The sequence below is a fragment of the Myxocyprinus asiaticus genome, chromosome 7 (genome assembly GCF_019703515.2).
Source record: "Myxocyprinus asiaticus isolate MX2 ecotype Aquarium Trade chromosome 7, UBuf_Myxa_2, whole genome shotgun sequence".
NCBI lineage: Eukaryota > Metazoa > Chordata > Actinopteri > Cypriniformes > Catostomidae > Myxocyprinus > Myxocyprinus asiaticus.
In genome coordinates this window covers 342745-360400 of record NC_059350.1, presented here as the reverse complement: position 1 = coordinate 360400, position 17656 = coordinate 342745, and the positions used below count along the sequence as shown (strand labels likewise).

Below are 17656 nucleotides of genomic sequence, written 5' to 3'. Positions count from 1 at the left end.
CCTGCATTCGTTACACGTACCCCAATTGACAGAATTATTTGGCTGTCTTGTCCCTATAGTTTCTTGATTAGTTTAATTGCTCTTCGCAAGAATTTTGTCTTGTTCCGGATGTGAAAATGTGCACTGTAAATGTCCGCAGTGCTTTGCAGTGCAGTTCCCTCATGCTTTAAAAACTTACACTTTAGTGTAATCCCAAACATATTTAAATGCAAATACAGAGGACACAGTTTGTGGACTGATGAATTTTCCATATAACATGTGCAACTGCAATCATGTGATCGACAAAAAGTCTCACTTTTATCACAGAGGAGCCATGAAAATGTACATTTACAGACATCACACTGAGAAACAATTGGCATCCGAATAGGGCTTAAGGCTCTGTTAGACTATTTAAAAGCAACAGATCTGATTAATACAATTTTGTATAGTTTTATCATCAATCTCTAGCTTTATTTACCTTTAACATCAATGCTCCACACTTCTTCCCTGTAGATGGCGGAAATGCACCAATGTTTGTTTGCCAACCGCCATAAAACCCAAAGAAGAAGTGTGACCGTCCGGCCGCTAGAGGGGTGTGTGTGTGTGTGTGTGTGTCTGTCTGTCTGTCTGCAGTGCGCATGCGCGGAAGTGTCCTCACGGGCTGAACACTCAGCCGGTGCGTGTTTTTTGTGTTAAATATTTAATTTCATGTGTTTTACATGTTTTTATGGCTTAAATGTGTTTTATGTGCTCGTTTGTGTTTCTTTCACCGTTGTTTTAATGACTGAAACGAATGTTTTTGTCGTCGTATCTCGCTGTTGTGTGCTGGACGCTTTGAAAATAGAAATGAGCAGAAATCTGAGAACATCGTGTTTATTTTAAAGCCAGCGGCTCAATGTAAATGTGATAAATGATATAATTACAAGGGATTCCTGGTCTGGTTGTCACGTGGGCTGTAATGTACACAAATGTGTTTTCTCTAGGAACTATATTGGTTTTTAACGCCTAGTTTAAAACCGTCTTAATAAGGACATTATTTGGGAATTTTATTCTCTATAAATTCCAATAGCATCACTATTTCTGTAATGTCTGTTGAGTAAATAAATAAAACATAAAATTGCACACGTGAGCTATGTTATGAATGTTTTAGTAAGTGAAATATACATGAATAAACGTTCATATGCCGATATATCCTCTACGTTTATATCTTTGCTGTGGCGATAATAAGCGTTAATAATCGTTAGGTTTAAATCCACCCTGGATTCGGTTCAATATGTTGCGTTTTCATTGTGTCTGTTAAGTGGCGGGAAGGCTGGAGTCACGTGGACACTGAAGATCATCTGACTACTCAATTGTGATTGACAGCGGTAAGACGTTTGAATTCTGCGACTGAATATTGTCTTCTAATCATAATATGAACAGTGGTGTAGGGCAGAGTGGGTTCATTTTTAACACATTTGATTTATTCGATCATAATCAGATTAATGTGATGACGTTTATTCAAGTCAAGTGTGATAATTTCTCTTTGAGAAATGTGCAATTCAACTGATTTTGCAGTATACAAGTGACTTTTTCTGCTGCTGTCTAAAGTTGACATGCGTTTGAATTTAAACTCAACCGTTAACATGAATGATCGATTCTTAAGGCCCAAACATACTCTGTGCAAGTACATTAACGCAGACGCATCTTGCCAAACAAGCTCGATTTTACGCGTCGTTGCTTTGTGAAATGTGTCAGCGCTCAATTCATAACACAACGCAAGTACGCGCTGCATTCTCAGCGTTGCCACAAGGGGCGCTAGCAGATTTTCTTCTTTCAGTCAACAACTGTCATGCGGACTCCGGAAGCAATTTGAGTTGAATATTTTCAGAAAAATCCGGGCTGCATCCGAAAACGTAGGCAGTTGACTTGCTGCATAATCAGTTAATGGCTTAACTGACAGCTGTTTGAATGAATGGAACTCTTAATGAAACTGGTCTCCTCATAGGTTGAAAAGCAGAATTTTCCTGTTTCGAGGTCACGCCTAAAAAAAAAATCTATTGCTCTCTTGTGGTCTGAGGTTTGTAACCGCGAGAGTAACGCAAGAGCATACGTAATGTATGTACAACGGGACCACATGTTGGCCAAGCGCTCGCGTTTGCGTACTTGCATGAAGTATGTTTTGGCCTTTACACTGTCACTCACAGCTACCATACAAGATTTCATCATCAATGTGAAGTCAGTGGCGATTATATAACTAATTGTGAAATAAAAATGATCGATTTGAAAGAATAAATCTTTAAAATTTCAAATGATACTTATTCATTAAAGTATAAAGACCATTCTTGATTTACAGTTGAAGTCAGAAGTTTACATACCCCATAGCCAAATCCATTTAAACTCAGTTTTTCACAATTCCTGACATTTAATGATAGAAAACATTCCCTGTCTTAGGTCAGTTAGGATCACTACTTTATTTTAAGAATGTGGAATGTCAGAATAATAGTAGAGAATGATTTATTTCAGCTTTTATTTCTTTCATCACATTCCCAGTGGGTCAGAAGTTTACATACACTTTGTTAGTATTTGGTAGCATTGTCTTTAAATTGTTTAACTTGGGTCAAATGTTTTGGGTATCCTTCCACAAGCTTCTCACAATAAGTTGCTGGAATTTTGTCCCATTCCTCCAGACAGAACTGGTGTAACTGAGTCAGGTTTGTAGGCCTCCTTGCTCGCACACGCTTTTTCAGTTCTGCCCACAAATTTTCTATCAGATTGAGGTCAGGGCTTTGTGATGGCCACTCCAATACCTTGACTTTGTTGTTCTTAAGCCATTTTGCCACAACTTTGGAGGTATGCTTGGGGTCATTGTCCATTTGGAAGACCCATTTGCGACCGAGCTTTAACTTCCTGACTGATGTCTTGAGATGTTGCTTCAATATATCCACATCATTTTCCTTCCTCATGAAGCCATCTATTTTGTGAAGTGCACCAGTCCCTCCTGCAGCAAAGCACCCCCACAATATGATGCTGCCACCCCCATGCTTCACGGTTGGGATGGTGTTCTTCGGCTTGCAAGCCTCACCCTTTTTCCTCCAAACATAACGATGATCATTATGACCAAACAGTTAGATTTCTGTTTCATCAGACCAGAGGACATTTTTCCAAAAAGTAAGATCTTTGTCCCCATGTGCACTTGCAAACTGTAGTCTGGCTTTTTTATGGCAGTTTTGGAGAAGTGGCTTCTTCCTTGCTGAGCAGCCTTTTAGGTTATGTTGATATAGGACTCGTTTTACTGTGGATATAGATACTCGTCTACCTGTTTCCTCCAGCATCTTCACAAGGTCCTTTCCTGTTGTTCTGGGATTGATTTGCACTTTTCGCACCAAACTACGTTCATCTCTAGGAGACAGAATGCATCTCCTTCTTGAGCGGTGTGATGGCTGTGTGGTCCCATGGTGTTTATACTTGCATACTATTGTTTGTACAGATGAACGTGGTACCTTCAGGCGTTTGGAAATTGCTCCCAAAGATGAACCAGACTTGTGGAGGTCCATAATTTTTTTTCTGAGGTCTTAGCTCTGAGTTTGAAGGTAGGCCATAAAATACATCCAAAGGTACACCTCCAATTCAGTACACCTCCTATCAGAAGCTAATTGGCTATTTCTCTACAGGCTTGACATCATTTTCTGGAATTTTCCAAGCTGCTTAAAGGCACAGTTAACTTAGTGTATGTAAACTTCTGACCCACTGGAATTGTGGTATAGTCAATTAAAAGTGAAACAATCTGTCTGTAAACAATTGTTGGAAAAATTACTCGCATCATGCACAAAATAGATGTCCTAAGCGACTTGCCAAAACTATAGTTTCTAATATGAAATCTGTGGAATAGTTAAATGTGTTTTAATGACTTCAACCTAAGTGTATGACTTCAGCTTTATCAGCCAATCAGTATGTTTTAGTACAAAGAGTTTAGTCTAGCTCATTTAAAATAATTAGAAAGTAGGTACATATATTGTAACGTGACTTGACTTTCGCTTTAAACAGAATTTAGTATGATACTTCAAGGTGTGCTATTATTTGAGATACAGTGTATAAATGTTTTTTAAAGTGTTAGTTGCCCCCATTCACTGTTACAGTCGCTTCTGTGAGTACTTTTACATGGAATTTAAAAGTTTGATTTCAGTCAAACTAAAACAATAATTTGTTTTTTAAAATGTTTTCTAAATGCTTTATTCCAACCGAAATCATTTTAGCGAAGTCAGACTAACAGACCTAGATTTAATGTGATTGTACCTCAGCTTCGTCCAGCGTGTATACACCTTAATCACACCACAACTTTTCTCAGCGTTGTGCGAATGCTTGCACCAAAAGACAGGTGGCGCGCGACTAGGGTTGCCGACTGTCATAAATTACACTCTATTTAAACCACAACACTAAATACATTATTATATATTAGCATTTTCTCTGCCATAAAAACCTATTATACGGCATAATGTACTTATTTTGTCATTTTTCAAAAAACAAAAGAAACGGCTTAATGTCCTTAAAGCTGAAATATGTCATTTCTGTTACACTAGCGCCAACAAATGGAATTGCAAAAATAAAAAGCTTTTTCAAAAGAGGTTTCTGAATATGCACCTCATCTACCGTTGATTAAAACAAAGAGTTAGTCCCACCCCCTAACTCACACCATTTTATGAGTAATGTTGTTGGGGCAGGTCTAAGCAGGTCTCTCAAATTTTTATAGCGCCACAGAGACATAGTTTTATCAACCAGCCCTATCTCGATATTTATTGTGATTAAAAAATCCACGATATCAATGATGAGCTTTTGAGTAATTTTCCATATTTTGCCTGTGTTCTACATCAAGAAGATCAGGTGCATGTTGCTGAAAACGCAAGCAGTTAGGCTTTCTCAGATATCAAAATCAAATCAAATCAATTTTATTGTCACACAGCCATATACACAAGTGCAATGGTGTGTGAAATTCTTGGGTGCAGTTCCGATCAACATAGCAGTCGTGACAGTGATGAGACATATACCAATTTACAATAACATCAAAGTAACACAACACAATTTAAAGTCTAACATACACATAATTACACACAACAATATACAAATAATAACATACACTGTACAGTATACAATACACACTATACAGGTGCATCTCAATAAATTAGAATGTTGTGGAAAAGTTCATTTATTTCAGTAATTCAACTCAAATTGTGAAACTCGTGTATTAAATAAATTCAATGCACACAGACTGAAGTAGTTTAAGTCTTTGGTTCTTTTAATTGTGATGATTTTGGCTCACATTTAACAAAAACCCACCAATTCACTATCTCAAAAAATTAGAATACATCATAAGACCAATAAAAAAAACATTTTTAGTGAATTGTTGGCCTTCTGGAAAGTATGTTCATTGACGGTATATGTACTCAATACTTGGTAGGGGCTCCTTTTGCTTTAATTACTGCTTCAATTCGGCATGGCATGGAGGTGATCAGTTTGTGGCACTGCTGAGGTGGTATGGAAGCCCAGGTTTCTTTGACAGTGGCCTTCAGCTCATCTGCATTTTTTGGTCTCTTGTTTCTCATTTTCCTCTTGACAATACCCCATAGTTTCTCTATGGGGTTTAGGTCTGGTGAGTTTACTGGCCAGTCAAGCACACCAACACCATGGTCATTTAACCAACTTTTGGTACTTTTGGCAGTGTGGGCAAGTGCCAAATCCTGCTGGAAAATGAAATCAGCATCTTTAAAAAGCTGGTCAGCAGAAGGAAGCATGAAGTGCTCCAAAATTTCTTGGTAAACGGGTGCAGTGACTTTGGTTTTCAAAAAACACAATGGACCTACACCAGCAGATGACATTGCACCCCAAATCACAGACTGTGGAAACTTAACACTGGACTTCAAGCAACTTGGGCTATGAGCTTCTCCACCCTTCCTCCAGACTCTAGGACCTTGGTTTCCAAATGAAATACAACACTTGCTCTCATCTGAAAAGAGGACTTTGGAACACTGGGCAACAGTCCAGTTCTTCTTCTCCTTAGCCCAGGTAAGACGCCTTTGACGTTGTCTGTGGTTCAGGAGTGGCTTAACAAGAGGAATACGACAACTGTAGCCAAATTCCTTGACATGTCTGTGTGTGGTGGCTCTTGATGCCTTGACCCCAGCCTCAGTCCATTCCTTGTGAAGTTCACCCAAATTCTTGAATCGATTTTGCTTGACAGTCATAAGGCTGCGGTTCTCTCGGTTGGTTGTGCATCTTTTTCTTCCACACTTTTTCCTTCCACTCAACTTTCTGTTAACATGCTTGGATACAGCACTCTGTGAACAGCCAGCTTCTTTGGCAATGAATGTTTGTGGCTTACCCTCCTTGTGAAGGGTGTCAATGATTGTCTTCTGGACAACTGTCAGATCAGCAGTCTTCCCCATGATTGTGTAGCCTAGTGAACCAAACTGAGAGACCATTTTGAAGGCTCAGGAAACCTTTGCAGGTGTTTTGAGTTGATTAGCTGATTGGCATGTCACCATATTCTAATTGTTTGAGAGAGTGAATTGGTGGGTTTTTGTTAAATGTGAGCTAAAATCATCACAATTAAAAGAACCAAAGACTTAAACTACTTCAGTCTGTGTGCACTGAATTTATTTAATACACGAGTTTCACAATTTGAGTTGAATTACTGAAATAAATGAACTTTTCCACGACATTCTAATTTATTGAGATGCACCTGTAGATACACATTATTCAATAAAAAAAGTATATATAGTATATATAGAATATACAGTAGGTTGTATTGTACTGTATTGACATTCAGGCTGTCTGTTGATAGTAAGTTGCCAGTGTGTTGTTAAGAGAGAATATAATTTATGACAGTCCGGTGTGAGATATAAGAGTAAGAGTAATAAAGTGCAGTGCTGATGTATTTTGATCGTGGGAGATCAAGAGTTCAAAAGTCAGATTGCTTGGGGGAAGAAGCTATCATGAAGTCTGCTGGTGCGGGTCCTGATGCTGCGATACCGCCTACCTGATGGTAGCAGTGAGAACAGCCCATGGCTCGGGTGGCTGGAGTCTCTGATCCTCCGAGCTTCTTCACACACTGCCTGGTATATATATGTCCTGGAGGGAGGGAAGCTCACCTCCGATGATGTGTCTGGCAGTTCGCACCACCCTTTGCAGGGATTTGCGGTTGTGGGCGGTGCTATTGCCGTACCAGGTGGAGATGCAGCCAGTCAGGATGCTCTCTACAGTGCAGGTGTAGAACCGTGTGAGGATGTGGCAGTTCATTCCAAACTTCCTCACCCGTCTCAGGAAGAAGAGGCGCTGATGAGCCTTCTTCACAACGGCTTCAGTGTGGATGGACCATGTGAGTTCCTCAGTGATGTGGACACCCAGGAACTTGAAGCTGTTGACTCTCTCCACTGGTGCTCCATTGATGGTAATGGGGCTGTGTTCTCTTTCTCTTCTCCTGAAGTCTACCACAAGCTCCTTTGTCTTACTGACGTTGAGGGAGAGGTTGTGCTCCTGACACCAGTGTGTCAGAGTGTGCACCTCCTCGCTGTAGGCTGTTTCATCATTGTCAGTGATCAGACCCACCACCGTCGTATCATCAGCAAACTTAATGATGGCTTTGGAGCTATGTGTTGCCACACAGTCATGTGTGTACAGGGAATACAGGAGTGGGCTGAGAACACAGCCCTGTGGGGCTCCAGTGTTGAGGGTCAGTGATGAGATGTTACTGCCCATTCTAACCACCTGACATCTGCTTGAAAGGAAGTCCAGGATCCAGCTGCACAGCAAGCTGTTTAAGCCCAGAGCTCATAGTTTCTCATCAAGCTTGGAGGGCACTATGGTGTTGAATGCTGAGCTGTAGTCTACAAACAGCATTCTCACGTAAGTGTTCTTTTTTTCCAGGTGGGAGATACCAGGGTGTAGTGTAGATGCAATGGCATCATCAGTGGAGCAGTTGTTGCAGTAAGCAAACTGCAATGGGTCCAGTGAGGGAGGCAGCACAGAGCAGATGTAATCTCTGATTTGTCTCTCAAAGCATTTGCTGATGATGGGAGTCAGAGCAACAGGACGCCAGTCATTTAAGCAAGTGATTTTGGATTGCTTTGGTACAGGCACAATGGTGGATGTTTTGAAGCATGTGGGGACCACAGACAAAGAGAGGGAAAGGTTGAAAATGTCTGTAAAAACACCAGCCAGTTGGTTCGCGCACTCTGATGATGCAGCCCGGAATACCATCTGGACCCGCGGCTTTATGGATATTCACCCGTCGGAAGGATCGAGTTACATCCACTACAGAGACGGAGAGTGAACTAACCTCTGTAGCTTTGGCCGTGAGAGCTCTCTCTGCGAGGGCGGTGTTATTTCTATCAAAACGAGCATAAAAATTATTTAGCTCATCCAGGAGCGAGGCAGTGGTGTTCACAGCAGAGTTTTTAAACCCTTTAAAGTCTGTGATGATATTAATTCCCTGCCACATGCTTCTAGAATTGGTGGTGTTAAACTGTCCTTTAATCTTGTTCCTGTAATGGCGTTTTGCTGCTCTAATAGTTTTGCGGAGGGCATAACTGGCTTGTTTATGCTCCTCCGCGTTCCCGGAATTAAAAGCGGAGGTCCGCGCATCAAGTGCCGCGCGAACATCGCTATTAATCCAGGGTTTCTGGTTGGGGTAGATCCGTATTGTTTTGGTCGGAACAACATCGTCTCTGTACTTTCTGATGAAACATGTTACGCTATCAACGTAAAGCTCCATGTCGTCATCAGTGGCGGACCGGAACATCTCCCAGTCCGCGTGATCAAAACAGTCTTGTAGCATAGAGTCTGATTGGTCTGACCAGCACTGGATCGTTCTGAGGGTGGGTGCTTCCTGCTTTTTCAGGTCCGATTTGCCAAATGGTGGGCAGGGGAGGGATTTGTAGCCATCCCGGAAGGGAGAGTAGCAATGGTCCAAAACCTGGTCCCCTCGTGTGTTGAAACTGATGTGTTGGTGGTATTTTGGTGCGATTGATTTGAGATTGGCTTTATTAAAGTCCCCGGTCATAATGAACGCGGCCTCAGGGTGCGCGGTTTCCTGCTTATAATCCCATACAGTTCCTTGAGTGCCCGGTCTGTGTCAGCTTGTGGGGGGATGTACACAGCTGTGATAATGACCGCTGTGAATTCCCTCGGTAGCCAGAATGGTCGACACAGAAGCATGAGAAATTCCAGATCAGGAGAGCAGAAAGATTTGATAGAATGTACGTTCCTCTGATCACACCAGGATTTGTTGATCATAAAACATACACCACCACCTCTGCTTTTACCTGAGAGGTCTTTCGCTCTGTCTGGAATCTCAGCAGACATCCAAGTTTCCAAGTTTCTGTAAGGCAGATAATGCAGCAGTCCCTCGTCTCTCGTTGGTAAGAGATCCGCGCTCTCAGCTCACAGAGCTTGTTATCCAGAGACTGAACATTTGCCAGTAGAATACTGGGTAGCGGGGGTCGATTTGCTCAACGTCTTACTCTGATGAGAACGCCGGCTCTATTCCCCCCTTTTTCTTCTGCTTTTCTGCGGCCTGGCTGCCCAGACAAAGGGCTCCACTGCCGTGTTTGTAAACAGCGGGTCGGCATTGAGGAATTTGAAGTCCGGTTTACGGTGTGCAATTGCAGAACCAATGTCCAAAAGTGTTTGTCTGTTATAGACAATAAGGCAGACAACATCCAAGACAAAAAACACAAGAATTTTAAACAAAAACAAAAAACTACAATGTTGACTCGGAGCTCGCAACACAGCAACCATACTCGGCGCCATCTTGAGTCAGAACATGAGGTGCCGCATAAGTTAGCGTGGTTCCAGAGCTCCTTAATTTAGCTTTATTAATCAGCATGTTATGAGCCTTTAATAATAAACTTAGATTTATGTTCTAATTTTGTGAAAATCAGATGTCATCATCTCTAGCATGGATGACATGGAAAGACAATAAAATTACTAGTTTGTGGCCTAGTCTTTCCTTAATGAAAATATAAAAATGTTCCATTCAGACTTTTACATTTTCTAAATTTTCTCTCAGGGGATACTCCTGAACACCCTACAGTATCATTCCTCAGTCACAAAGGCTTATATGCCCCCATACTTGCTATCTGAATGTTACAGAATATACACATAATTTGAATGTTAAAATGATATGCTGTCATTATGCTTCAAAGCGAACAGATTATCTTTTAACATTCATATCCAACTGCACTTGATTGATAAACTCTATAAAATATTTTAATATTTTGGTGTCTAAGGGATCTTCTACCAATGCTTTGGCTGTCTCTGGGCCCCCAATGTAGTTTTGTATAGACTATTTTGACTCTAGGCTTTTTTTTTTTCATTTGCCAACTTGAAATTCGAAACAAATTGCAGTATGCAAATGTGAGTTTGTTATGATAAATATTGATATCGAATTGTATGAAACAGAATATTGTGATAATACAGTTTGCATACTCTTGGAGAATTGGTAATATATGTACCATTTTTAAAGAAAACATGAGTGAGCAGGCAAAACACATTTCTTTTATTTCTTATGGGATTCATATTCAACTGTAGGTTATAACAGAATGACACAATCATAAAACAAAACATGGCAACAAAGAAAAACATGAAATGACCCCTGTTCAAAAGTCTGCATACCCTTAGTTCTTAATACTGTGTATTGCCCCATCTAGCATCAATGACAGCGTGCAGTCTTTTGTAATAGTTGTCTATGAGGCCCCAAATTCTTGCAGGTGGTAAAGCTGCCCATTCGTCTTGGCAAAACGCCTCCAGGTCATGCAAAGTCTTTGGTCGTCTTGCATGAACCGCACGTTTGAGATCTCCCCAGAGTGGCTCGATGATATTAAGGTCAGGAGACTGTGATGGCCACTCCAGAACCTTCACCTTTTTCTGCTGTAACCACTGGAGGGTCAACTTGGCTTTGTGCTTAGGGTCATTGTCATGCTGGAAAGTCCAAGAGCGTCCCATGCGCAGCTTTCATGCAGAGTAATGCAAATTGTCTGCCAGTATTTTCTGATAACATGCTGCATTCATCTTGCCATCAATTTTCACAAGATTCCCTGTGCCTTTAGAGCTCACACACCCCAAAACATCAATGAGTCACCACCATGCTTCACAGTGGGGATGGTATTCTTTTCACTATAGGCCTTGTTGACCCCTCTCCAAACATATCGCTTATGTTTCTGACCATAAAGCTCTATTTTGGTCTCGTCACTCCAAATTACAGTGTGCCAGAAGCTGTGAGGCATGTCAAGGTGTTGTCGGGCATATTGTAACTGGGCTTTTTTGTGGCATTGTCGCAGTAAAGGCTTCTTTCTGGCAACTCGACCATGCAGCTCATTTTTGTTCAAGTATCGTTGTATTGTGCTCCTTGAAACAACCACACTGTCTTTTTCCAGAGCAGCCTGTATTTCTCCTGAGGTTACCTGTGGGTTTTACTTTATATCCTGAACAATTCTTCAGGCAGTTGTGGCTGAAATCTTTCTTGGTCTACCTGACCTTGGCTTGGTATCAAGAGATCCCTGAATTTTCCACTTCTTAATAAGTGATTGAACAGTACTGACTGGCATTTTCAAGGCTTTGGATATATTTTTATATCCTTTTCCATTGTTATAAAGTTCCATTACCTTGTTACGCAGGTCTTTTGACAGTTCTTTTCTGCTCCCCATGGCTCAGTATCTAGCCTGCTCAGTGCATCCACGTGAGAGCTAACAAACTCATTGACTATTTATACACAGACACTAATTGCAATTTAAAAAGCCACAGGTGTGGGAAATTAACCTTTAATTGCCATTTAAACCTGTGTGTGTCACCTTGTGTGTCTGTAATAAGGCCAAACATTCAAGGGTATGTAAACTTTTGATCAGGGCCATTTGGATGATTTCTGTTATCATTATGATTTCAAAAGGAGCCAAACAACTATGTGATAATAAATGGCTTCATATGATCACTATCCTTAAATAAGTTTTTTTGCATGATCAGTCATATTTTCAAAATCAATGCCAAAATGTCACAATTTCTGCCAGGGTATGCAAACTTTTGAGCACAACTGTATTTTTGGTAGGGCTGCCCCCTGATAGTCGACCAAGCGTTAGTTGACGAAAAGAGTCTTGGTCGACCAAGTTTTGATTGGTCGGTTGGTCGCAGAAAAAAAAAACTCCACAGGAAACCGACGAATACCCAGTCCGGTATTACTGCTGGTTGGACACTAGGTGGTGCTATGGGGTAATTTTCGTTAAGCAGGGTTAAGCCTACACAATAAAGCAAGACACCTTGATTTCAAACTTTGAACTTTTTTTGTATTTATTTTAACTAAAAATTCAAATGAACCTGGAAAAAAACATTAAAAAATAAGTGCAATTAAAATGTGTGGTGTTCAACTTTTTGAAAGATGGCTTTACAACAATTGTCAGCATCTCTCTGGCAAAGAACCTACTTCATCTGTGCATTCTCAGCCGGTTGGGTATTTCGTTGTCCGGGAAAATACATCATGTGTGTGAATAAATTCATTTTGTTCCCTCCTTCACTCTCATATATATATATATATATATATATATATATATATATATATATATATATATATATATATATATTGCAATATCCAATTACATCGGCAAATCCCGGGCTGAGGGATTGGTGAATATTCTTGCTTTAGTGATTTTGCGTTGAAAATTTAATTAATTTATTAAAAAATGAAAAACTTAAATACAATTTACAATTCAAATTGCACTCAAAACGAAACGAAAAAGCATGAAAATAATGAAGTGATCAAAAAAATAATATATATATATATATATATATATATATATATATATAATATACCAGCTTTCCATTTACTGTCAGGCAAGTATCCATCTAAACATGCAGGCGGAAAATTATTCACACAATTGAAGACATAAAAACAATTATAAATGTAAAAATAATAATTATGATGATAATAATCACTGAAATATAACTCATGGTTGGAGGTGTTTTTGTATTACTTTTATGATTTAATCACAGATGTATAGGCTGCAGAGTTGCGTACACAATGAACTGCTCTGTGGAAAGAAAGTGAACTGAACTCAAAGCACCTCCTGAACGGAGATGTCTGAGGTCATTTACAGCACTTATAGACGATACTATTCTTGCAAAAAAAAAAAAAAAAAAAATATATATATAATTCAGAAGACAGAAACTAAGAGTGAGAACCTTTTACATGCATGTGTTCCACGAGACTGCACGCCTCCGTATCAGCGTGTCAGAATCATTACCGCTTTTGCCGGTGTCGCTGTGGCTCGCTTCGTGCGTGTGCTTGTAAAATTGATATATTTAAAGGTTTAGTATTTCTCTGTAATGTAGAACAGTGTTGGCAATTTTAATTATTCTTTCTCAGCCCTGGAACTCTAACCATTTTCTGATGCCTGCCCCCCCCCTCCCATTAATATCATAAACATGCGACTTGTCGACTAATGGCTTAAATTGATGACTACTAGTCCACTAAGAAAATCTTTGGTCGGGGGCAGCCCTAATTTCTGGCCATATCGCCCAGCCCTACAGAGATGGTGTTTACAGTTTTCAAGAAAATTAACCTATAAATTAACTTATAGTTGTTTCTGCATATTAAGCTGGGATGGAGGTATTTTAACACTAAAAAGTTACATACTTCAGCTTTAACTTGAATGAAAATGCTTAACAGACAATATTGTCTTCATGGATTGCAACTTCGTACTTTTGGCAAAACATAGCGTTTATTAAAGATGGAGATAAATTAGTATTTCCCTGGTCTTTGTAATAGTAGGCTACATTAAGTCACATGATTCATTTTAGGCATTTTAGAATGTTCCAGTCAGTCTGTGAATCACAAAATGAAATGTCTTGTATTTGCTGGTATAAATTTGGCAAATCTTTGCACAAAATATATCCCGCCTGTTTGTCTTCCTTCTTTCAGATATTTGATTTTGTGTCATGTATACTTGACTATGCAAAAAACAACTGTTGCTCGATTATAACTGCACATGCGAATGCATTGTGTGACAGGGATTATTGTCTTACTGAGTATAGAGTTGAGATTTATGATATGTACATTTTTAAAAGGTTCTGCAATTAGTTATATTTCTGGTAATCTGCAAGTTAAGAAGGAAAGTATCAAATATAAAAAAATTCCTCAAATCGGTCCTAAAATATACTCCTATTATCATTATTGACCACAAGTCGTGATAAAGGATTGCTGACAGACTAGCTAGCTAGTTAGCGTCCACTACATTGTAAATAATTTGAGCTAAAGTGAGCTATGGCAAAGATTTCCAGAAAAGCTGCCTTGATCACATCTTTTATTTAATTAATTATGCCCTTTTTACTTCATAAGAAACTGGCTACAACAGTAGGCTATATCTAAATAATAATGAACCATTTGTTCCTTTTCAGCACAATCATGGTGAGGAATTATAAAAGAAAGACAAACAGAGCGAACACAACTCCTGACACCATGCTGAAAGCTGTCAGGCAGGTGCTGGTATTCAAGAAGACCATTAGAGCTGCAGCTGAAGAGTTTGGCATCAATTATCGGACTCTTGCCCGCTACTGTACAAAAATCCCCCGAGAAGAGGTTGAGGGAAATGCAGATTATCCGAGTTGCACGGTGGGCTTCACCGGTGCAAGACAAGTATTCAACCCAGAACATGAGGCGGAACTGGTCTCCTACATTTCAAGGGCAGCCGACATTTATTATGCGCTTCCACCAAAGGCGATCAGAAAATTTACGTACCAGCTGGCAAAGCGTCACCAATTGCAAATGCCGTCATCATGGAGACAGAATAAGCAAGCCAGTGCTGATTGGTTTGCTGCCTTTTTAAAGAGACATCCCACGTTGTCCGTCAGGACACCTGAACCACCAACTCTATTGAGAGCAAGCAACTTAAAAAGAAGCAATGTTGAGATGTTTTATAGTAAGCTGAAGGAGGTGATGGAGCACCACAGTTTCAAACCTGAGGATATTTGGACCATGGATGAGACTGGTGTCACCACCGCCCAAAGACACTGATAGAGTGGTGTCTAGAAAAGCCCTCACACAATCATCGGCTGAAAAGAGACCGTTTGTTAGCGTGTCTTTTACCATCTCGGCCAGCGGTAATATGATACCACCCTATTTCGTTTTCCCTCGGGTGCAGTTCAGGCAGCACTTCCTCACTGGTGCACCCAACGGAAGCACCGGTGGTGCCAATATGAACTGTTGGATAGGGGAGAAATTGCTTGTTGACTTCCTGGAGCATTTTATACAACAGTCCAAATGCTCCCCGGAGAAGCCCTGCCTCCTGCTTCTTGATAGTCATGTATCAAGCCACTTGTCCATTGAGGGGCTCAGTCTTGCAAAAGCAAATGGAATAGTTGCGCTCTCCTTCCCTCCACACTGTTCCCTCCTACAGCCTCTGGAACGGTCTGTTTTCAGCCCATTTAAGAAATGTATCAACATGGCCATTGACAGTTGGATGCTTGGAGGTCCAGGGAGAAGCGTTAACATCCATCATATTCCAGGGATTGTTGCTACTGCCTTGCCCCTGGCTGCCACCCCAACCAACATTATGGAAGGGTTCAAGGCCTGTGGCATCTTCCCCCTGAACCCAAACATTATTGAGGAATCAGATTTTGCTCTCAGTTTTCTTATGGACTCTATCCCTTCTGCATCCAATGGCTCAGCAGATGCTCACCTTGAGGACAACTACACCCATGACACTCCAGATCATTCTTTGTGTCCTTCTTTAGAGCCTTCAACATCACACTGTGACCCAGAGCCCACAACAGATGATGTACAGCCTTGCCAAAGACAAACGACACTGGAGAGGGACGACTGCCGTTTTGAATGTCTCCCCTCTGATTAGAGAGACTTGTCTCAACAAATAAAAAGAGGAAAGCTGGAGGGATAAAGGCTGCAACAACAAGAGCAAATGTGCAAAGATGTTGTTGCCTTGTTTTTTGATGAACCTCTCAAAGAGTAAACTGAGATGCGTCTGGCTGCAGTGTTTTTTTTGTCTTTCTACATATGCCACTACTGTGAAAGTGATGCACTCATTTGCTCTCTCTCTCTCTCTCTCTCTCTCTCTCTCTCTCTCTCTCATACTTTGCATTCAGTTCATAAATTCCAATCTTTGTTGGCCAAAACTTTGTTTCAGAATTTTGCATTTTTATGCGTTGTTTTGTTACATAACAACAGTTTTACTGTTTAAATTATTCTTGAAGTTATTAAATATGACACATTTTAAACATATGTTGTGGGACATGGCTTTTTTTTATTTATTATTTTTTACTTCAGATAGTATTTCAGATTTTATAAGCAAAGGCATTCTACTCAAATCACTGTTAATAAACAGCAGGTTCCACAAGCTAGTGTGACAACATACCCTGCTGTAGTGGTCAACGTGTCTTTAATGAACCATTGTTGTTTTCCGGGGCAATGACAGTACAAATTTCAGTAGTGTTTTTTTTGTAGCCAATACTTAAATTTAATCTCTTAATATGTTAAAATACTTTCTGCTATCTCAGCTTAATATGCAGAGACGGCTATAAATTAGCAATTCGTAGATATTTTTTTCCTAACTGTAAACACTGTGGTGCTATAAAAACTTTGCTCATCTATCCTGACGCAACAACATTAACTCGACCATTGGCATGAGTTTGGGGTGGGACTATCTGCTTGTTTGATCAACAGCAGAAGGGGGAAGTGTTCGAAAAAGTTGTGTGAAAATGTTTTATTTTAGCAATTCCGTTTGGTGATGTTAGTGGCACAGAAATATACACATCAGCTTTAATGCAGGTGTTTATCCCAAAGTTGACCTTTTAATATAAACCTACTCTGAGAAATATTCACTGGAGTAAAAAGTGTGACAACTTGCCCTGGTCTCCCCTATTTGTCCTGCTACAAAATGAAACTGAATAAACACATTTATATCATCTCTAAATATAGTTAATTTAGTTAAAACAGCAGTTCTTTGCAGATCCAGCTACTATCGTTCATAATCATATTACAAAGACAACATTCTGCATGTCAGACCATTATAAATGTGTCTCTTAATGATGTCTTTGTGTTCAGATGTTCATCATGAGAGAGCAAGTGGATCTGATGTGCTGTAAATCAGTAGGAACTGATCTGTCCATGCTGGATATTGATGATTTGATGACAGAAATCTCTCAGCTGAAGAAAGAGGTGGTGTTACTGGAGGCAAAGCTGAGGGAAAGAGGAGATCCACTGAACGGAGAGGTTTGTACAGGTTCAGCATCATTTACCTGAGTCTGTCACATGAAATGATGCATTCCAAAGCAGTATCTCAGTAGCTTCTAAATTTGCTTTTATCCAAAGTAACTGACAGTGCAATAAAGGTATACAGTATGTACAGTATGTTACCTGGGATTCATTCCCATAATCTTGGTGACATTACTAGTTGAGCTACAGGAACTCCTGCTAGCAGGCAGCATGACGTGGCAAAACTACAACAGTCCCATAATAATTGACAAGGCTATCCACACTACATTATCATTGACATGCTCTCTCATTGTGCAAACAGCTTTGTCCATTATAATGGGAGTGTTCTGATTTGTTGCTGTCTGGCATCACTTACTTTCAGTGCAGACACAGAACTTCTCATTATAAAATCTTTTTATAAAGATTTTTTCCACAGTAGACAGTGCTACAGGC

General features: G+C 40.1%; 2 protein-coding genes across 2 annotated transcripts in view; both read left to right on the top strand.

Annotated features, from left to right (window-relative positions):
• The first annotated feature begins 735 nt into the window (after positions 1–735).
• Positions 736–17059, top strand: LOC127443761 (uncharacterized). Its single transcript, XM_051702619.1, has 2 exons — positions 736–1346; positions 14395–17059. Exon 2 carries the CDS (start codon positions 14976–14978, stop codon positions 15843–15845), a length of 870 nt encoding a protein of 289 aa, XP_051558579.1. The 5' UTR covers positions 736–1346; positions 14395–14975; the 3' UTR covers positions 15846–17059.
• The window catches only part of LOC127443758 (zinc finger protein 260-like), a 30496-nt gene continuing 16376 nt past the window's right edge, over positions 3537–17656 (top strand). Inside the window, exons 1-2 of the mRNA XM_051702614.1 lie at positions 3537–3551; positions 17054–17221. Of these exons, the coding sequence (XP_051558574.1) occupies positions 17054–17221 (168 nt within the window). The 5' untranslated portion in view covers positions 3537–3551. The remainder of the gene's footprint in view (positions 3552–17053; positions 17222–17656) is intronic.